At 47.2% G+C, this 21,735-nt stretch overlaps 2 protein-coding genes across 2 annotated transcripts in view; one reads left to right on the plus strand and one right to left on the minus strand.

The window, feature by feature from the left end:
- LOC144142325 (N-acetylated-alpha-linked acidic dipeptidase 2-like) overlaps positions 1-10,784 on the plus strand; it is a 52,902-nt gene extending 42,118 nt beyond the window's left edge. Inside the window, exons 11-13 of the mRNA XM_077673746.1 lie at positions 542-623; positions 3,386-3,478; positions 4,476-10,784. Of these exons, the coding sequence (XP_077529872.1) occupies positions 542-623; positions 3,386-3,478; positions 4,476-4,701 (401 nt within the window). The 3' untranslated portion in view covers positions 4,702-10,784. The remainder of the gene's footprint in view (positions 1-541; positions 624-3,385; positions 3,479-4,475) is intronic.
- Positions 10,785-11,987: 1,203 nt separating this feature from the next.
- Positions 11,988-21,735, minus strand: part of LOC144142327 (BBSome complex member BBS1-like) — a 33,939-nt gene continuing 24,191 nt past the window's right edge. Inside the window, exons 8-13 of the mRNA XM_077673748.1 lie at positions 20,759-20,983; positions 19,168-19,399; positions 17,177-17,368; positions 16,024-16,319; positions 14,073-14,153; positions 11,988-12,124 (exon numbers count right to left, since the gene is read on the minus strand). Coding sequence (XP_077529874.1) covers positions 12,053-12,124; positions 14,073-14,153; positions 16,024-16,319; positions 17,177-17,368; positions 19,168-19,399; positions 20,759-20,983 — 1,098 coding nt within the window. The 3' untranslated portion in view covers positions 11,988-12,052. The remainder of the gene's footprint in view (positions 12,125-14,072; positions 14,154-16,023; positions 16,320-17,176; positions 17,369-19,167; positions 19,400-20,758; positions 20,984-21,735) is intronic.

Genomic DNA, 21,735 nt, shown 5'->3' on the forward strand with positions numbered 1-21,735 from the left:
ACAGAGTGGATCCCTAGAGAAGGCAAGCGTGGCAGGGGGCGGCAGAAAGTTAGAAGGGCAGATGAGATCAAGAAGTTAGCGGGGATAAATCGGTCGCAGTTAGCACTGGAACGGCGTAATTGGAGAATAATGGGAGAGGCTTTTGCCCTGCAGTGGGCGTAGATAGGCTGGTGATGATGATGACATGGCAAAAAAATGTTCGCGCATTAGAATCTACTGCATACACAGGACATGCTGCCTCAGAAAAAGTGCAGCATGCCTGTGTGCAGTAGCTGCTCCGTTTGACGTACCCTTGCAGTTTTTTTCCCGTATCTGTATCACCTGTAGCTCCTCTAGAGGTGTGATCTCTTACCCAACACTGAACCAATCAGCTCGCCTGTGCGAGGGTTTGCTTCCAGCAAGCTGCCGCTGCTTGCAACTTCCGTTCCTGTCAAATGAAAACAGGGGCTAATGTGCGAGCTGTAGATTTAGCTGAAGATTTAGCTGACGATTTAGTACTGTAGATTCAGCTAACATTTCCCCCGCGCACTTTTCTTCCCAGGCCCTCTGGACGCCGCCGTGCAGAACTTCTCCGCTGCAGCCTTTGCCTTCCATCTCCGCCAGGATGGCCTGGACACTTCCGAGTGAGTTGGCTTGCATCGGGAATCCTGATGACATTATCACTTTCGTGACCGCGCCTATTCCCATCGACAATATGTTATCAATGAATACAAATTCAAATTTTGGCGCTCCCCAAGCTCTTCTGGGCAGCTAACACGGTCCAAAGTATTACATCAGTTTTGCTGTCAAGTTTCTTTTCTCCGCCGTTGGGGGGAGGAGAGAGAGAGAGTAAATGTTTATTGAAAAGGGGAAGAGGTCGGCCTGAGAAATTGATCTTGGGCCTGCTACTTCCCTCAACGTTTCAAGATTGCTTACAGGACGTCGTCTACCGCAGCAGAACTGGTCGGTTTACGCGAAGCGCTCCGCATCATTTCTTGTGAAAGGCCACAGCAGTGGATTATTTTTTGTGACTGCAAACCAGCGCTGCAGGTACTAAGGTACCCAATGAAGCGAGGCGCGTACGATCAGCTGACCACTGATGTTGGGGGGAGGGATTTTTAAAGCTCCTTCACGGTCGGGCACACGCGGATTCAGTTGCGGCGTCAATGCCGCTCACTGATGCTCCACGGGAACGGCGAATTTTGACGGATTCCGATGGACTTGAGCTGTAATGGTAACAGCGCGGACACGTAAGGTGTCTTCGATTCTTCAGATTTCAGTACAGACGGTTAAAGTGCGTCAAACCGCCCCGGAACATCAGCAGGTATCTGCTGGTAACCTTCTCTTTCTCCTCAGGCCGTTTTACCTCTGCCACGCGTTGATGTAAATCTATACGGCCTGTTCTAGAGGTCACAGCTCTCATCAGCAGGGTGTCGACTTCTTTCGGGCAGGTCTACTTGGCACCGGCTGCACAAAGAGTGGAGCGAGCTTTTGTTTCACTGCGTCAAGAAACTGCTTCGTGTGGTAGCATGATAGGCACTAGTGCTTATACTTTTGTATGTCTGTAAATAACTTTTGTACTTACAGAGCTTAACTATCGTATTTGCAGTATTATTCTATAAGCGTCTTGTATGCAAAGCGTGTATTTCAACTTTTTTTATGTCTACCCTGTTCAAAGTAGCATTGACTTTTCATCATTCTTTTTCTTTCTGTTACTTTTTTTGTTTTCTTAATTTCTTGATAATATAAGTCTTAATAAATCTGTTGTTTGAAATTGTTACTGTTAGAAAGACCTATCTTTCCTCTATCATTTTATACTTTACACTTTATAATCAATCATTTTCTGTGGCAGGAAAAAAATATTTCCTTGACTACCCAAAACTAACGGATTTATTTAGTGGGCACGAAAATGTTAAATGCGATGAAACCAGAAGTTTAGTGCCCACTTTTTTCTTCTTTTTAGTGTGTTGGAGAAGAAAGGGATAGCAGTGGCCGTTGAATGTGCGGTTGACTGCGCTGCTGCCTTGTGATGACTGCTGAAAAGAAACCGTGCTTGGTTACTAATTGCCAAGTTTGCCAGGTTGCAGCGCAGTACTTTTTTTTTAAATAAACCCATTGTTTTTGTTTGGCTAATTTGGATTTTGACTAGACTGTATTTTTTTAGTTATATTAGATGCGACTGCATCTCATTCACTCGCCTTGTCCCTCCATACGGCGTTGTTGTCCGTCCACACTCCTCCCCCTACACTATAAAAAAAAAATAATAGTTAGCGGCGCCCGGTTTCGATCGCACGACCCTGTGGGCGGAACGCGAGGTACATGGTGCTCTTCCCACTGCGCCACAAAACCGAGACAGAATCAATTGCTACGAACGCGCCTTATATCCTTGACTCATTCAAACTACGTCAAGAAGCTACTGATACAACGCATGATAGGGCAATGATTACCACTTGCAATAAAAAAAAAGAAGCTCCCACTTACAGCAACAATGATGGAGTAACGGTCGTTGCGACAGCGAAGCCCCAAGCATACCACTCAGAGAGATTGACCAAGATTGGCCAATAAAACATAATAATAATCATAAAACATAATAATCATGCGCGTTCCCGACACGTTTCACGCGATTTCAGAATCAATCCAACGGAAACACCAAGTGAACCCCACGATGCGTCACATCTACACAGGGTTCCCCTCGCGGGGAGGTGGGCGCAATTTTTAAGTAGGTTTATGAGTTAATTGCAAAGCAAGAGAACTAGAGTCAAAAGGAGCTTTTGTTGTTTTGCATGGTGCCTTTCTAGGAACATTCAGTCTGTTGCAAATTGTGGGAGGGGCTGTGGCTGTAAAATGTTAAAATTTGTGTTCAGGAACAGCACGTGTTGTAGTACTGCCTTCCCTTTTCCTTTTTGTCAGACCACAAACAACAACAACAACTGAAAAAAAAAAAGGGATTTGGAGATCATTTTTGTGCTTTTTGCCGTCGAGCCACTAGCCACAAATGTCACAGCCTTCCTTCCTGAAAAACGAAAATGACAAACAAAAACATTGGCGACGCCAAAGGTGTAAAATGTGGCGTCGCAACTTTTCGTTTCGGTTTTTCGGCAAATTGGACTGAGCCAGCAGTTTGCAATCTTTGTTCAAGCAGTTCTGTAGCTCTAATCTGCTGTGTAACTTACCTAGTGTAACAGTGGTGCAACTTGTGTGGTGCATCAGATTGAGCAACTTTCACTGAGAGGTCATTGACCCTTTAAAAAAAAATTAACGGGGTGACTCTCCACTTGCACTAAGGCGCAGGCAAAAAAAGTCCTCGTAATCTGCACCTATGACGCGATGCTTCCCTTGCAAAGGTAAACAGCTCAGAACTTTTGGAGTCTAATGTCGTTTGCTGCTTTGTCCAACCCTCTCGCAGTCCCATGGCCATTCGCATGGTGAACGACCAGTTGTTGCTGCTGGAACGAGTCTTTCTCGACCCCAGGGGACTGCCCCAAAATCCATACAAGAAGTGAGTTGTTAGCTTGGAACACTTCTAAGCACTAAATACTCTTGTGGCGTGCAGTATGTGACGACTTTTGGTGGATGGGATCGGATTGGCTTGGATTGGGTTATTTCACAACGAGGCTGTACATAGCCACCCTTCGGCGCTGGTTGATGTCCGTCCATTAATGTGTCACGACACGAAAAAACGTTTCTCCCAAGCTCTGCAGCCCTCAGTCTAATATAGATTACCTTGAAAAAAAAAACTTTACTGAAATTGTCTGTTAAGAAGACTCTTATCATTACACCGAGTTTCGTGTACTTGCCATAAATAGTTAATTCGCAGTGAAGTTGTAAACGCTACAGAATTCCCGTCTGCGGTCAACATTTGGCCATTTACGGAATGGATATGGTTATAGAAAATGGCTGTAAGTCTTGTTTTATCAAAACCATCCCGAAACAAATTGTATGACAATTGGCTGTTCAGCTGACTGTAACATTATGCCAAGTTTCATCTACTTTTCATTGTAGCATAGTTGGCAGGGAAGTTGTGTATATTGTAGAATTCTTGTCTGCTGTCAATAAATGGATTTCTACATGAGGGAAACGTATAGTAGCCCCGTGTTTGTCCATTAGAATAACATTCTAGTGAAAGTATGTTCAGTTGCAGATTACAAGCGAATGGGCTTTGTTTCATGCATAGATGCATGTCAATACATTGGCTTCTACACAAGGGAAATGGACTGCCCCATGTTTGTTCATTAGAATGAAATTCTAGTGAGAGTAATGTGCGGTTGAACATACTCTCACTAGAATACTCTCTCTAGAAAACTAAAGGCGATTACTTTCAGACAGTGTTTTAGCTTACAATTACATGCTAGAAATATTATGCATTTCTACTCATGTAAGATGTCACGCTTTTTTGCATTACAAACAGATTTTTTGGGGTACTCGCCCGAGATTGCTTTCGCATTAAAGGTAGAATTTGGGCGAAACGTGGTCTGTTGCGTGTTCGTCATCCGCAGGCACCTGGTGCTGTCCCCTCCGGAGCTGCCGACGTACGTGGACGAGATGTTCCCCGGAATCATGGACGAGTTCACGCGCCTGGTGGACGAGCTGGGCTCGCCCGCCGACCCCGGCCCGCACCTGGTCGTGCTCCGGCAACACTACTCCCTGCTGGTGCAGGTCATCCAGCAAGCGGCCGACACCCTGGCGGCCGTGGTGCCGCCCGCTGCCGCCACCGCCGCCTGAGGGGCGAGATTACGTTCCCTCGTGTCTCTTCGATTCGGCCCACTCTTCTTGGAAGAGGCCAGTGCCTATGCCGCCTCCTTTGTCCGCGACTAGGTCTGCCGCCATTGTTGCCTGAGAACCCCACTGTAGTCGTGTGTCTCATAGAGTTTCATACTAATACCTATATACTAGAGGAAAATCTCACGCGTGCTGTCGTCCCACCATAGCAGCAAGCAATGTTCCTTGTCTACTTGACTTGGCTAGCCACATGGCTTCTTTTAGCTCTTGAAGCCAAAATCAACGACGAACGTAACATTTTTTCGTCCAGCATAAAGCTTCTAAATAATCCTTGATGAACAGATATTTTTGGAACTCCATTTAAATAATAATTCGCCATATTTAGATAGTTTTGCAACAATATTGTTGCTTTTTTAAAAGCACAGGCAACTTTTCAGCCTGTTCAGGAGCCATGCCAAGGACAAGTGGAACGTGCTTCCCCGGACGGAACGCTCGCCGAAGCGCGGCTCCCCTACACAGTGGTGCCAGATTTCCCTCTAGTATATATTAGTTAAAAACTCCATGGCGTGTCTCTTCAGTTCGGCCTGCACTTCTTCTCAGACCAAGCCAGTGTCGGTGCCACCTTTGTCGATGACTAGTTCGGCTCCCTTCCTCGACCTCAGCCTGAACCTTTTCTCTCAAACGGGCAGGAAGAGTAGAACTAGTTGTGCATGAAACTTGCACAGTCAGTTAATTGAACGGCGAGTGAGTTGCAGTTGCCAGAATGAGTGACGACACTGCGGCTGTGAGGGAAACGGGGTCACTTAGTGCGTGGAACATCTGAAGGGTCACTCATCTGAAGCTCGTAATTTTCAGTTCTTATATGGATTGCACCCAAAGCCTGTTGGAATGTGCGGAGCACTGCAATGAATGCATGAGTACTAAGCGAGCAGGTAGACAAGTTTATGCTAGTTTTTGCTGCCACGATGCATAACTCAAATTATGGCATGTCATTTGAGATGGGATCTATCATGGCTCTGACATGCCAAGATATCTGCACCATTGTGGTTTAGATCAGTTGAGCACAGCTGTGTGATGCGACTATAGTAGCTTAGATGTTACTCAAGCACGTAAAAAATTACACATGTTGACTGACTGATTGGCTTTAATCCGCTTGAGGTGAAGTCAGCACACACATGTCTTTAGCTCCGGCTGCAGTCCTGACATTCTGTTTACAGCTAAGGCTCATCTACACCCTGGCAGCAAGCTTTCATCTGCACCATCTACTGCAACGGTGCAGCCTGTGTGTCTCATGGCGGTTGTTCAGTGGCAGTTACGGACACTATTGAGCCTTATTTCCCACTTTGGTGGCCTGAGAGGCACTGCATATTGCCTAAGACAACAAAGCCCTACAACCAGTCACTCGCGCACTGGTGCTGTTGCTATTTCTCTTTTGTGGCCCTTAGTAAAGATCCATTTGATGTTACTGACAGCTTAGGGGTAATGTCATCGCTTGATGTAACCCCATTATTCCCTTATGTGAATATCGTTTGAGTTCAAGGTTTAGAAATAAGGGTGTAAAAGTGACCCCCCTGAATGGAGTTCCCTTGGGTGTAAAGGTGATCCCCTGAATGGAGTCAGTAACGTCGTTGCTTGATGCACAATCTGCAGGAGGAGAGAGGACTTCTTTACTCCCTTTTGTGAGTATCGTTACAGTCCAAGGTTTAGGAGTAAGGGTGTAAAAGTGAACCCCTGAATGGAGTTGTGAAAAGTGTTCCCGGATGTAGTTTACTTGAGTGCAAAGTTGAGAAAAGGGTTGTAAAAGTGACCCCCTGAATGAATCAATCTCAGTCACGCACACCGCTGCCACTTTTTCATGCAAGTGCAAGACATGCTACTTGTTTTCCTTTAAAGGTGATTTTAAACATCTTGTGAAAAGCGCAGCAGCATGGGTGACATATCCTCATCTCTGCAAGGGAGTCGCAGTTACACCCTTATTTTTTGTGCTGGTGTGCAAACGCACCCCACAGGTGTTACCTCTTGAGCACTTCAGCATTCTGCAGCACGCTGTTGTAGTTAGAGGACACCCCTGTTTACCGTTCAAGTTGTTAGAACTCCACCCTGTACTCCGGCACCCCAGCATACTCCCTCACTCATACTCATACATAAGCACTTACACTTGTCTCAACACTATACGCCTCGAGATTCGCGATCGCTGCGCCTCCTGCCGCCGCTTCTCCGCGGCGTTTGCGGGATTAGCGCTGCGTAACTGATAGGTGGTCATGCAGTGTTTTGGTTCTCTTTCGCTTCTCTTTGCCTTTCCGCGCACTAAACAACTTGTTATGGTGACGTCTGTAAGCAAACTGCACATTTAGGGCACTTAAAAAAAAAAAACAGCTGCGTCTTGATAGAGCGCTCGAGCGCCAACGAGAGCTACCCGGGGAGGCGGTTCTGCGCGCTTCTTGGCCGCTCTTGCGGGCGTCGGCGACGACAGCAGCATATCACCACTGTCACCTTCGAACACGTCAGCACAAGCGAATTCTATTTATTGTCGCCTCGTTTAGACCTGATATTGGCACTGTAAGAGGTTGGTGCGTTTTGCAGAGCAGACAACAAATGCGGCTTTGCTTCGAATATGTACGTCGTAGAAAAATATGTTTCGGGGATGTGATAACCCAATAGCTGACAACTTGTGCCTTTATGGGAATATAAGCCACGCGAAAATGTTAAGTACACTCAAAGGCTGTGCGTTGTCAGATATGTGCCCAATCAAGCTTTATAGCAAGCACCAAGGTATAAGTTAATGAAACCACGGGAAAATGAATCGACTGCAAGTCAGGAATAAATAGAATAGTCGTACGGGAATGAAAAAAAAAAACAAAGTGCAGCTTCTGAAAAGACGTTCGTTTAAGCAAGGTACACTATTCAGACCAATAAGATGCGAAATGCACTGATATTTCGCAAGACATTGGGGGGGGGGGGGGGAGGGGAGGGGGGCTAGGGAGGAGGGGCCGCTCAACTATCGTTGTTTACAAATGCGGAGCGAAATCAAGGAACAAACGTTTTAGTAATCACACACACACACACAAGCTGCGTGTTCACTTTTTGTTTGTTTTTCGCCTTCGACGAACGGCTGATCACTCTGCAGACGCATTTTTTGAATACAGGGTAGGCAGTTCACAAGCTATACGAGGTGTCGTTGGAAGATTTGATTGATTGATTGTAGGTTTTAACGCGCCGACGCAACGGAGGCGATGAGGCGCGCCGTAGTGCAGGGCTCCGGATTAATTTTGACCACCTGGAGATCCTTAACGTGCGCCGAAATCTTGTACACACGGGCTCGTTGAAAAGTGTGGTATCTGATAAGGCTCTCTGATTTCGGTTTATGCTATAGATTCTGCAGTCTCCCCGTGTCATATAACGATGTTTCGAAGAAGAGTTTAGTCGTGGAAGCGGATTACTCTATAAGCCCGTCTCCGCGCTTCTCGTGGAGGATAAGTGTTATCTTTGCGAGCGCTCACCTCGGGACAAGAGGACCCAGCATTAAAATTTGTCGTCGTGTGCTGACTCCCGAGTATAATTTTGCATTATCCATCGTACTTCTTTCGTAAAATGTTTGTGAAATATATGCCGCATTGGCTTGTTCAGGGTAGTGATCAATATAAGCGTAACTTGCGTGCTGTCAGGTATAAGTGCTCCGTTAGATTATACAAGCGCACAAAGTCGATTTACATCACAGTGTATATGGCCGCAACTAGGCCATCGGCGGAAACACGGCTTACGGAGACACTGCCACTAAATTTCAGGGCAGCGGAATCGCAATCAGCTGCATGCATATGCCGGCTTCGGGACGCCGGCCTGTGACACACAACTGGCGCTCATACCGATCGAATTTACCACACTAAGATCGCGTCATAAACGTTTTTACTTTCGTAAACACACCACGCTTGCAAACAGAGTGCCTGCTCCACATTATTCCGTATTTCGAACGCGTAAAAACGGTAAATCGCAGTATTTAACGAGCCGCGAAAGCAACGGAGACAGGGGGGAGCGGGCCGGAGACTCCCGCGGCTGCTTTCGAAACGGGCCGGTAGGGGGATTTCAGTGGCGCCCCTACAGGCTGCGCTCGAGGCGTATTGCCTGACAGCTTTGTGCAGAGCTTTGAAGCATGTTTGAGCTGTAGCTTTCCAGGCACAAGAACTTTTGAGAAACCTTTTGAGTGTTACTGCAGGTTCAGTTAGGTAAGGCCACTTGGATAGTGTTATACACAAGTGAATCATTCGGGACTCGGGCCATTTTAGAAAGGTGTGTTTTTGTCTTGCTCTAAGCTTAATCGCTTTCAATGCCCATCGCAATGCCATTTTTCATGACGACTGTGCTGTCTTGGCTGCTAATTATCGTAGAAACTGCTTTGAAAAAATTGTCAATAAGTTGACTAAGGAGTTGCAACCGTTGAAAATTGTTGCGCGAGCAAACATATTTCAGGCGCTTGTTCCTTAAAAAGTGTGAGACTGGCTGGACAGTGTGCTACAAAACGGCGTCAAAACTCCAAGGTTGAACAAATTGCATATCATTGTTAGCAGCAACGCAAGTTTGAGGGTCTGAGTCGGCAATTTTATCCGCAACAATCCGTCCACAGGTACACAGCCCAGTTAACTGCGTGCGCATGTCAGTGCGATCCTGCGAGCATTGTTAAACAGCCAAGGCAGAGAAGGCACTCGTCTCGCATTGCGTGTCTTCCATCGGCTGCCTCTGCTGCTGGAAGGATTTGGGGATGAGGTTCTTGGAAACTACGATGAGTGCGAAACCGTCTTGCAAATCGTTCCGAGTCGTAAAATTCATTTTTCATTCCATTGTCTGCCTTCATTTGGGGGAACGTTGTAGGCAGAGCAATGGATTACTGGGCGGAGAAAGTCCTTTTTATATTCAATTCGATCTCGTTCGTGGGAGATTGTGAGCAGAGTTGGGGTTTTCATTGGAATGGATTTGTTGGGTGGATCTGTATGCTTGCAGCAGCCAATTAGAGTGAAGCGAGTGAAATTATAGGGGGAAGAGATTTCTCCGCAATTCTGTTCCCCTGGGGTACTTGGGTGCCTGTCTGAGCGCTGTGGCTTTGAAAGTGCCTTTCTTCAATTGCTTCAATTGCCAGCACGGACAAAGAATGTAGTGCACCACCGATCGTGCGGAAGAATGGGTAGAATAGTATTAGTGAGATTCTCGATGACTTGAAGCTTTCTTGCGATGACAGAAGCCATCGTTGCTGTCTTCGAGTTATTGTCATAAGATAACCTTGTCAATGTTATATGTCATAACATTGTTCATGTGTTACCCGGTGGCCAGTATACCTGCTGCAGTGTTGTAATAAGTACTAATGGCCAGTACTATTATAGCAAGAAACAAGTTGTTGCATTGCTTTGACTGTATTTTTGAGAGGCTGCTACTAACTCTTACTGTTGACAGACAACACGCAGAAACTCGTTTGCCGGTGAATATGTTAAAGAACGGCTTTCTAAGCCACGTTTTCCTTTTTGTTTTCGGAATATTTTTCTTTCCTGTCTTATATAGCAGTACTACTCAAAAGGAGATTACAAATTGTGTGTAGCTGCACTGATAGTGGAATATCACTTGTTGAGGTGAACGTAGCTTTCCCACTTTGCCAGTTTACACAAAGGATGAAAGTAGTGGGAAAGTAGTGTGTTGTAGTATAATGGTTAGTGAATGGATGCCCTATTTTATGTGTGTGGAGAAATACCAGAGCTTGCCAAACCAAGGGGTTAAACATTCCATTCCTTTGAGCCTTTTTGGTTTCTGGTTTAGTGCCTTTTTACTGTGGCCTGTATGAAGTGTTGTTTTTCTTTTTACATTCTGTTTGGCTTGCCAGGGGTACAATGTAACAAGTTCTAGTATTCTTTGTGGTCAGTGCGAACTGTTGGCTTTGGTTATAATTCGGCATGGTTAAGGCGTTGGGTGCGGGTTTACAGACAAACCTAAACTTTGGTCCGAAGGACAGCTTGGGTTAGTTTCGCGACATAGGCTGTTGCAGGTTGTCTTAGCAGTAGCCTAAATCATTGCTGTGATAAACCTTTCCTAAGAATGAACAAAAACAACAGGAGGAAAACAGCCCGTAGGCATAGACGAGACAGTTTGGTAAATGCCGTAAACTTGAAAAAAAAAACTCTCAGCCCAAACATTATTCGCCAAAGTGCGTACGTCATTGCCATCTTTCCACGAAACTACAAAGTCTGTGTCGCGATGCCTACTAGATTGAGCTGTTTCGTACATTGATTTCATACATAAGACTTAAAGGTCTGCCCTTTGCATTGCTAAGGCTGTGTAATGGTCTCACTGCCGAGTGTTCTGAATCCTGCCATCCGCTTCTTTGCTTAGCCAAACCAGTTGACACTGAAACACTACGGATATATTTAAGGCAGCTGATCTTGCTTGGTAAACATCATCGTATTTATTCTTTTACCTTTTTTTTGTCTGTTACATCTTTGTTTGATATTAGACTGCCCGTTTTTATTGTGCAGCTCGTTTTTTTTTTAGCCTGTTTTATTACGCAGCTCATTTTTAGCACCTTTTTTGTGTTTTTGTGGAGTTTTTTTAATGAATGGTGTGGGAGAGTTATTCATGCAGTCCGCTAGTTCAGATTGCTCAGAGGCCACTATTTCTGATGTGGTGCAGAGTCTTCAGCTTGGATGTTTAAGAAAATGCATGACAGCAGTTGGCCGAGTTGGACTGATTCATTTTCAAAACAGCACGCAGAAATGGGGACAAGAAAGGAAACAGGGACAAGCACTTTTTCTAACAAACGATAATTGAATTGAAGAAACACTTTTTTGTTTTGTCCGTGTTTCCCCGTCTGTGTTTCCTTCCTTATCCTCGTTTGTGTGTATGGTAGTTTGAAGATGTAAGAATCTGCACCAACTCAAAGGGAATTATGCATAGCGAAGCACTGAAAAGTAGCAGCTGGTAACGAATTCACGGCTTCCAACGTCTCATGTTAAGCGCGGACGTATGAAATTTTGGCCATCACAATCTGAGTATTGAGGAGCTGTGTTGACTGCATGAATGAATACTCCTTGTGATTCCGAAAGCCGGTGTAGAAAGGTGTTGTTCGCCGAAAGGGACCAGTGCGTTTTTTTAGGTTGTATTTTTAGGACTGAAGCTTCGGCGCTCTCTTCGGAGCCACTTGTGCCTTACATGAGCAGCTTGGCCATGGGACTAAGTTCGTGGACTTGCGGACGGGTTTTCGCCGGAGCAGAAATGTGGATTGTATGGCTTTGTTTTTGTTTTTTTTTTTCACTCAATAAATAATGGCGCCTTCATTAGAAGCAGTCGTCTTGTGTTTTCTCCGGTTGGGCCCATTGGAAGGCTAAGGCATGTCCAGGGCTGGCATCTGCACCAGGGTTGTGGCCAGCACCGTTCCTTGCCTGGCGACCAGCACCTGCAATCATTTCTGCTTGTTACTTTTTCGCTGTGCCTCAAGCCATGTAGCATGGCAAGGGGTGCTGGAAAGAGGAACCCGGCATTATGCTGTGTTTCGGTACTTTTGGCTGTACTTTTATATGTACTTTTATTGCTCTAAAGTTTTTAAGGTAGGGGTATTTTCTTTGTTAATTTTCGCTGTGCCTCAAGCCATGTAGCGTGGCAAGGGATGCTGGAAAGAGGAACCCGGCATTATGCAATCGGTGCGTTTGGCTGTACTTTTATGCGTACTTTTGTTGCTCTACATTTATTATATGGGTATTTACGTTTGTTGCTTTTTCGCTGTGCTTCAAGCCATGTAGCATGGCAAGAGATGGTGGAAAAGGGAAATCTGGCATTATTCTGTGTCTCAGTACTTTTGGCTGTACTTTTATCTGTACTTCTGTTGCTCTAAATTTTTTTTAATATAGGGGGAACCCGGCATCATTTCGTCTCGGTACTTGTGGCTGTACTTTTATCTGTACTTTTGTAATTTTGTTTACATTTACATTTAAGTTTGGATGTAATATGCATTTACTCTATTGCTTCAAGGTAACAATTTTCTGTTGAACCTGAGGACACGAGTTCCATTCCTGGCCACGGTGATCACTTTTCAGGTGGAGGTGAAAAGCGAAAATACCCGTGTGTTGAGATTGCGGCGCGCGGTAAAGATCACCAGGTTGTGGAAATTAACCCAGAACGCTCCACTCCAGCACATCTCATACCCCAGGTGTAGCTTTGCTGTGTTTTACAGCCAGAATTTTGAATTTTAGTAACCAATTTTCATACTGAACCGTATAGGTTGTTTCATTTTTCTGCTGTCACATCAAGCAATTAAACTGGTGAGCAATGTGATATTCATGCAACAAGTGTAAAGTAGAATGCGCTATGACTATGCGTAGACTGACGAAACATTAGTGGAGGTTGACTAATTATCTATTTTATGCAAAGTGCAAATACCTCGCAGATAAGTCCGTGTTCGCATCAGTGGAGCCATTACAAGCGTGTATTGAAGGGAAAAAAATTACTGTCATAGTGTGCATGTGTGAATCTCGCTGTTTTCCTTCAAGCTGTGGTGTATTGTACACGCATTGAGATGCCGAGGTCAAGTGCAGGCCTTAGCAGTAATTTCTAAGCTGGTAGTCTGCCTCCTTAATCGCATTTTTTAGTGTTTGTTTAAGTTCTTAACTTTTCTCTGACCAGACTAAGTTAACGTTTATACTGCTATAAATTGAATGGCACTTTTGAACAGAAGTTTATGCCTACGCTGTTATAAATTGAATGAGAACGCGGCGGCAAGGCATTTAAAATTTTCAACCTACTCTACATTGTGTCGGCATTACAAGCTGTAAAAGGGGGCATTGTATTATTACTCCACACTGTTAAGGCTATGTACATACACCCTTTGTCAAAATTATCTAGGCCGAGGTCGCGGGTTCGATTCCCGGCCGCGGCGGCCGCTTTTCTGATGGAGGCGAAAAGCAAAAACGCCCGTGTGTACGAGATTTCGGCGCACGTTAAAGATCCCCAGGTGGTCAAAATTAATCCGGAGCCCTCCGCTACGGCGCGCCTCATCGCCTGCGTTGCGTCGGCGCGTTAAACCCTACAATCATCATCATCAAAATTATCTAGGCCAATCCTAAGCCTCCCCGACCACAAAGAATAAGCTTTAAATTTAAATGTGCTGCAATTATTTTCTGACAGAGAGAAAGAAAGGTGTTTTTAAAATGTTTCGGCCTCGCTCGGGACGTAAGCTTGTACATTGAATTTTTTTGCCGCCTGCGCGTTTCCGGTTTGGCCTATAAAATTTTGACAAAGACTGCACGTACGACGTACTGGTTGTGTAAATTCCATCACAATTAATGCTATCAGTTTATCCCACATAAGAACACAGGCACACTAGTTCACAAAATGAATGTGGGTGTCACCTTTAGCACCCCCGGCGTTCCAGACTCCGCTGTTACGCGCAGTGTGTAGCGGTAGGCAAGGCCAGGCACCAAGAATGCCACCTGCAAGTGGTGGCACGTGCCAGGAGTCTCTTCACAAAACCCGACATTTTGTAGCAATTGGCGGTAATGCCTAGTGAAGTGAATGGCGTTGTGATGCAAGGCTGTCGCTGTCGTCGAGAATATCAATTGTAGTATTCACGCTTTTTCAATAGTCTGCTATTGGTAAAATTATTGAAAGTTCTATCATCATCATCACCACGAGCCTGTCTGCACCCACTGGAGGGCCAAGTCCTCTCCCATTAATTTCCAAGTATCCCGGACCTGTGCTAGCTGCGACCAATTTATCCCCGCAAACTTCTTGATCTCATCTGCCCATCTAAATTTCTGCCGCCCCCTGCCACGCTTGCCTTCTCTAGGGATCCACTCTGTTACCCTTAATGACCAACGCTTATCTTGCTTTGCATTGCATGCCCTGCCCACGTCCGTTTCTTCTTAATTTCTACTAGTATGTCCTCAACACGAGTTCGTTCCCTGACCCACTCCGCTCTCTTCTTGACCCTTAATGTTACACCTATCATCTTCCCTTCCAGTGCTCGCTGAGTCGTCCCCAATTTAAGTTGAGCCCTTTTGGTGAGCCTCCAAGTTTCTGCCTTGTAGGTGAGTACCGGTAAGATGCAGCTGTCATACACTTTCTTCTTCTCCCTGAAGAAAGCTCTATACGGCTGCACTCGCTGCATATCAGTAATCTCCGTATATTCGACTAGAAAACGGATATCGTGACTGCGTTGTCTCCCCTCCGCTTCGACTTCTGCCGACAGGCTCTAGATGAGGTTGGGAGTATGGTAAATGTTAGGCTAGACTAGTTTTTTTTAAAGGTCGCTGTGTACCAACGCACTGCGCATTGCAGGGAAGAGCCACTAATCATCATCTCGAGGCACGTTGCAGCCAACGTGACTCTAAATTGACTAACCTGCATCCCGTGCCTGTTTCTGAGGTAGGGGTGTGCGAACGTTTTAAACTTTCGTATATCAAAGCCAATAACGCAATATGCGATTATCCTTCGAATCGAATAGCGCTATTCTAAAATTACTAATGAATTCTCGAAGTATTTCAAAGTTCGATAACACGCACCAACGCTATCCGCTTCCGGTGGCTGGCTTTCCCGCATTGCTTTGGTGACGTGCGGCGAAACGAACGTGTTTTTGGGGAATGCCGCGTATCTCCTTGGCATTGGGCCCAATCTGCCCTCGTAATTCTCTCTGTATCCTGATAATGTCGCGCTTAATTAAGCTTCCCTAGTCAACGATCGTTTAGAAAGCCAAGCTTTTCATGTTTTTCTGATAGAACGATGCGCAAATTGATCTTTAAAATCTGTAATGTTCCTCTTTTTTTTTTTCTATACGGGACATAAGGAAAACGATAAATTTGTCTAGATTTACGCTCGTAGACACCGATGTAAAGCTAAGAACAGCAGGATACCGTCTTTGTACTTCTTTTCTGTCAGATGAGAAGCTTGCAAAGCTTTTTACACTTTTACACACGCCTTTTATTTATCTTCAGGCTGGTTACTGAAGCATGCTTCAGAAATTGTATACTTCTGTTTTGTCATTGGAAATCGCTCAATATTTGCTTCGATTCGCGACATTTCTAACAAAATCATTCCCTTCTAACGCAAAATTCACTATTCGCACAGCTTTACTATTTTAGTTTGTTTTGGCACGAAGTGAGAAAGTTACTTTTTTGGGTGATGAAATTAGTCTTTGAGGATGTTACTTTGGTACGGCACGTACAAGGCGCTCACGAAATTGATCCCTTAACAATATTCGTGGCAGAGAAAGCAGGGAAGCACAAACGAACATGCGGCGTTTAGTTATCACAGGAAAAAGGTCTAATCATATCCTAGTTAGGCTGTCTCAAGATCGGCGCGTACCTGCGTTGTGGACTTCTGCAGCCGGTACTGGTCGGCGCTGTGGACGGCCATGGTGAGGCGGCTGAGGGCACACGAGGACTGCAGGCGCACGTGCAGAGCGAACTGCGGGCCCAGGCCTTGTACGCGGGCAGACAGGTCCAGGAGTACTGTACCGGAACTCGGAGTCGCCTCCCCGCCGTTAGTTCGGGACGATGTTGTGGCGGGAGCAGCGGCGACGCCCTGGAGGGCGCGGGCGTAGTGGCGCGCCGCTGTCAGCCGAAGACGCTGCAGCTCGCGCAGGAAGCCCCGGTGCATGGCTGCGCACCACAGGCATAGAATTGAAAACTTAACGAGTTTTTCTTTCGATCTGGATGTCCTAGAGCGACAGCTGCACGCTACTCTCGAGTTACCAACACCCACTAACGTACGTGTACGCAACGCGTTTGAGATGCCCTGACTTCTGATTAATCATACTACCGAACCAAAAACGAGGTGTCACTCCTCCAAGCAGTAGCTGAACATTATTTGCTAGACACTGCGTCCCGCAGATTTTTGCCTCCGATAGAACCAGCACGTGTCTAAACGTCCATGTGTCTTAACACCCTATTAGTGTTTCTCCCTGGCGAAAGTAAGGGAAAAATGGATGCGGCTTACCTCAGCTAACGGACATGCAAAGCGAAAGGTTAAGTTTTGATTTGACTTGGTTAACCGGGTTAACTTGGTTAACTTGGTTAACCTGCCTTTTTCTACGGTTGTGGTCCTGCTTCCGGCGTTTTCCTAGCCGAACGGCCCGCCAGGATCCGCGGGGTGGTCAGAGACGCTGCTTGCGACGACGGCTGAAATCCTCTAGCACCCGCGCAACGCTCGGAGAATACGGCTCGGCCTTGCTCTCATTCATGGGCAAGCTCGCATGCACGCGGCGAGTCACGTGGTCAGGCGCGAACCAGCTGCTGAGAGCGCATGCGCCAAGCCGACAGCGGAGAACGCAGCCGTCAGCGGAGCTCGGCCCGGCAAGTCACGTGATGCGTTGCCAAGGATACGGCGCAGCTGAGGTCCAATTTACCTTCATTTCAGCTTCATTTACCAGCGGCGAAACCGCTCGACGATATTTGTAAAGCTTTGCTTTACTAAAGGGTGTTTCGTTAGATCAGATGCTGTAAAATGGCGTCCTCACCGACCGAGTGCTCCCGTTCGCGCATGGTCTGGTCCACGAAGAGCTTGGTCTTCTTGGGCAGCCCCCAGCGGGAACTCGACAGTGGCCCGCCGCCTTCGGAGCCGCCGCCGATCGGTGGCTCACGCCCTGCCACCGCCGCCGGGCGCATTAGCTGGGCGTTGCGGCGCATGATCAGCACAGTCAGGCTGCCACCTGAAAGGCGAGCACGCGTCTTTGTCAGGCTGCGTCAACAGTTGGGCCCAGCAGTAGAGCAGACAGGAAAGTGGCGCAGCTCAGCGGTGGCTACGCATGGAACAAACCTGTTCTATCAATGAGATGACGGCTACCCCGAAAGGTTAACTACGCGCCCGCTTGCACTAAACGCGGGCGTTGGTTAACTTGAGTGGGCGTTGGCCAACTTTACATGGCGAGATTTTATTCCGAGGTCACAAACGCGATCTCTTGTATCTGCAGCTGAAACAGCCGTGGCCGTTGTGAAGGACTGTACTTTCAATGGTGGTTGTGAGCTAGTACATGCTTTGCGCTGCCGTGAACGCTGTCAGTACCGAAAAGCCTTGTGCGAAGGCAAATACCATACCGCAGTGGTATTCGGAACGTCATTTTGGAGTCTTGCATCTCAGCCTGAAAAGCGCAAGATACTGACGCGTCAAAGAGTGAAGGGCATTGCATATGATGACATCACTCCTTTTTATCTCGTAACACGATGAATTCTGCGGCCGTATTTGCCAAGTTGTGTTTTCAGAGCACGGTCGTGTTGTTTGAACAGACACTCGTGCAACGTAATTTTGCAAGGTGGGTTGCTGAGAGAACTTGTAGGTCCGTGTTTTCTGGCAACAGCCGCTTGTCAAAGAATTGAGAGCTGTGGTGGAGCCAGGCAGTCTGACTACGAGCTTGGGTGAGGGACTTTGAGGTTTGTTTCGGGACAAGAAGGCACCATTCGGGAACGGCTTGTAGACACAAAAGCATTGTAACTGCATGATTCAAGGTTTTTTGAGGGAACAGCGTGTAGTCGGGGAGTATGCAGTGTGTCGGTTCGTGCATGTTCGGTGCGTGTCACCTGCCTCTTTGGTGGAGCACCTGAGGCAGGAAAAGAGAACCATTTCGGGCACTTTTTGGTGAACATAAGTCCTCTGTACAACGGAAAGTCCTCAAAAGGACGTTCTCAATACGTTCTCAGGATGTAGGCCTACTTGTGCGGTCAGAGGGTATGATTGAGAAAACACAGACGCCTATTCGGTGTGTATCGCCTGCCTCCTTGGTAGAGCATCTAAAGCCAGACAAGAGAATCATTGCGGGCACTTCTCGGTGACCATGAATTCATGTCCTCCGGACAACGTAATGTCCTCAATAGGACGTTCTCAGTACGTTCTCAGGATGTAGTCCTAGTTGTGCTGTCGAGGGTATTATTTAGAAAACAAAGTCGCCTATTCGGTGTGTGTCACCTGCCTCCTTGGTAGAGCATCTAAAGCCGGGCAAGAGAATCATTGCGGGCACTTTTCGGAGACCGCGAATTTATGTCCTCCGGACAACGCAATGTCCTAAATATGACGTGCTCAATACGTTCCCAGGATGTATTTGTGTTGTCAGAAGGTATGATTTAGAAAACAAAGCCCGTCGGTATATTCGCACCTGTCCCGCGTGACTTATTGGTAGAGCATCTACGGCCGGGTAAGATAATCGTTTCGGGCAATTTTTCGTGACAATTACGTTGTCGTCCTCAATAGGACGTGCTCAGTACGTTCTGAGGATGTAGGCCTGCTTGTGCTGTCAGAGGGTGATTTAGAAAACAAAGCCCGTCGGTGTATTTCGCACCTGTCCCTACCATGACCAGCGCGTTGTCCACATTTTGGTGATGTCCTGAGGTCATGTCCTCCAGACAACGTAATGTCCTCGATAGGACGTGCTCAGTACGTTCTCAGGATGTATGTGTGTTGACAGAGGGTATGATTTAGAAATGATTTAGAAAACGAAGACCGTCGGTATATTCGCACCTGTCCCGACCATGACCAGCGCGTTGTCCTCCCTCCCCAAGGAGCCGAAGTGGAGCGCAGAGACGGCGTCCCTGGCGTTGAGCACGTGCGTTGGTACTCCGTCCGCCGCGCCGTGCAGCACGACGCGACGGTCCGAGAGCGCCACGGCCGCCGCCTGGCACATGCCCGGTCGGCAAATGGCCGTCACTGCCAGGGGCTGGCCGGCGAGGGGGACATCCCACAAACACTGGCCCTGGGTGCATTAATAGAAAGTTTCAGTGGCAATGCCAGTCCTGCAGGAATTGATACTCGAACCTACAAGAAGCTGCACTAAAGGACATCGTAAAGTTTGTTGATTTATGTGTGCATGCTGCCAATCGAAAGACCCGCCATGGTGGCTCAGTGGCTAAGGGCCGTTGCGCTGGTGAGCACGAGGTCCCGAGTTCGATTCCCGGCCGTGGCGGCCGCTTTTCTGATGGAGGCGAAAAGCAAAAACGCCCGTGTGTACGAGATTTCGGCGCACGTTAAAGATCCCCAGGTGGTCAAAATTAATCCGGAGCCCTCCACTACGGCGCGCCTCATCGCCTGCGTTGCGTCGGCGCGTTAAACCCCACAATCAATCAATGCCAATCGAATGAGGATTTTAGCAGATGGGCAAACGCTTTAAATATATACGTCTGTCTGTCAAACAATTGGGAAGTAAGAATTTAACACTTCTACAGGTCACACTTGCCTCGCTTTAAGCAGGGCGTGCGAAATGAGAACATGAGGTTGCAGAGATTAACCCTGAAATTTTCATACCTAAATACGGAACGTGATAACTTGCAATCATATTTGTCAGGCCGACGTTTCATTTGGCTATTCAAGATCTGCACTGCTAATCCAACGCCGCCTGGCTAATCACACTGCTGATCCCTGCTGCTGATCGCACAGGGGTCGTAATCATTTGCTCGTATGCTAGGAAGGATAAACCGCCCCTGCTTCTTGTGAGTGGAACCTTGAGCCCGCTCATCGTGCTCACCTTACATTGGCGGGGAGCGGGTCATCATGATGATGACGAGTCAAAACGTACGTAAGGAGAAATGTTTGCTTGGAGCGAAGCATGCATCATACTACAGTGAACTAGAATATTCTAGTTCACTCTAATCATACTGTGAAACTCTGTGATGATTATGAGAGGGCTCGTTGTCCTAACAAGTTAGGAAATAAAGAACAGGAATCACAGATGATACCGGAAAAACGACTTTTTGGCAGAGGCCATATGGAGCTGCATGCTTATAGAAAGGACTCCTGTATGTGCAGTGATGAAGTAGATAGAATACTTCACATTAACACGAACGATTGCTTCACCGTCATAATAACCCTTGTGGGAGAAGGGGGGGTGCACTTTTTGCAGGCAAGTCGAACTAAGGATTGGAGGCCAGAAAGCCAGATAGGCCTTCTCAGCGGAGATAATTAACCAGAAAGTTATTCACCGTAAGGCAAACAAAACAAAAAAGACGCTGCGTGCAATGCGATAACGAAAGCTCCGAAAATTCTGGTGGTCCGTGAGTTGTTGCCGCTGCCGAGGCGAAGGCCTACACTTTACTCCATACGGGCTAGAGAACGATACCTTTAGCGAGTAGGCGTAGAGCCGTCGGTCGGCGCAGGCAGCCACCACCTGTCCAGGCTCGAGGTGGCAGAGCCCGACGGCTGAGTCACCGGGCTCGGCGAGAAGCCTGGCGTTCTTGTGTCCTCGCTTGACCACGAACAGCCGGTTGTCCCTGCCCGCCAGGGCCACGTGGAAGTCTACGTCGAAGGCGCCCTGCGCGTTCAGGCACGACACGGCACCCGGAACCTGCGCACGCCGTACAGGAGGAACGACCACAGGTGTCAGCATCCCGGATAGACGAAGCTGTGCATTTCAGCGTAAAGTCGCCAGGCTCCACCATGAGAACCGTACTCACGTTGTGGGGATGGCAGACAAGAAAGAAAAAAAAGAACCAAAGATTCAGTTCAGTTCTGTTGTAAATAGATTGGTAGATGATTTATGCTCACGCTGGTGGTGGGGAGGTTGTTATAATTAAATGTGTACTGACAGAAAATTTTCGGGTTACATTTTTTTCGCTTCTGTGGATGCCTACCAGCCCAGTGATCATAGACTGGCACTCTAGATGGTTAGCCGTGGCGTAAATAATTATTTACAGCCTCGTTTATTCGTGTCTGTTTCGGTTTCGACAAAACGAACGCCGAGGCCGCTGCCATGACAGGATGACGCTCTTGACGTCACTGTTTTCGTTGCATCACGGCCGGTCTAGACCATGTGGTCTGGACGCGCGCGCCAAAGCAAGCTAGCGCGTCCTGACCATCCGTACATGCGGCCGGGCAGCGAGACGCCAGTCCCAAAACTGTGACGTCTAACAAAAGGCGGAGCAGCGGGCGCCAGCAGCGTCCAGCGCCTTGGCTACGTCACGGGTGCCCTGGCAGTTTGGGTGTGTGGGGTGAGGCGCATGGCGAGGCACTGAACGCGTCATGCTGATGTTGATGTTGAAAGGGTATGCGTTCTGGGCTTTCTCGTGAGTGTTAAGATTAAAATTGATTTAAAATATG

This window comes from Haemaphysalis longicornis, unplaced genomic scaffold, assembly GCF_048455015.1.
Source record: "Haemaphysalis longicornis isolate Haplotype H1 unplaced genomic scaffold, Haemaphysalis longicornis Haplotype H1 scaffold_6, whole genome shotgun sequence".
Taxonomy (NCBI): Eukaryota; Metazoa; Arthropoda; class Arachnida; order Ixodida; family Ixodidae; genus Haemaphysalis; species Haemaphysalis longicornis.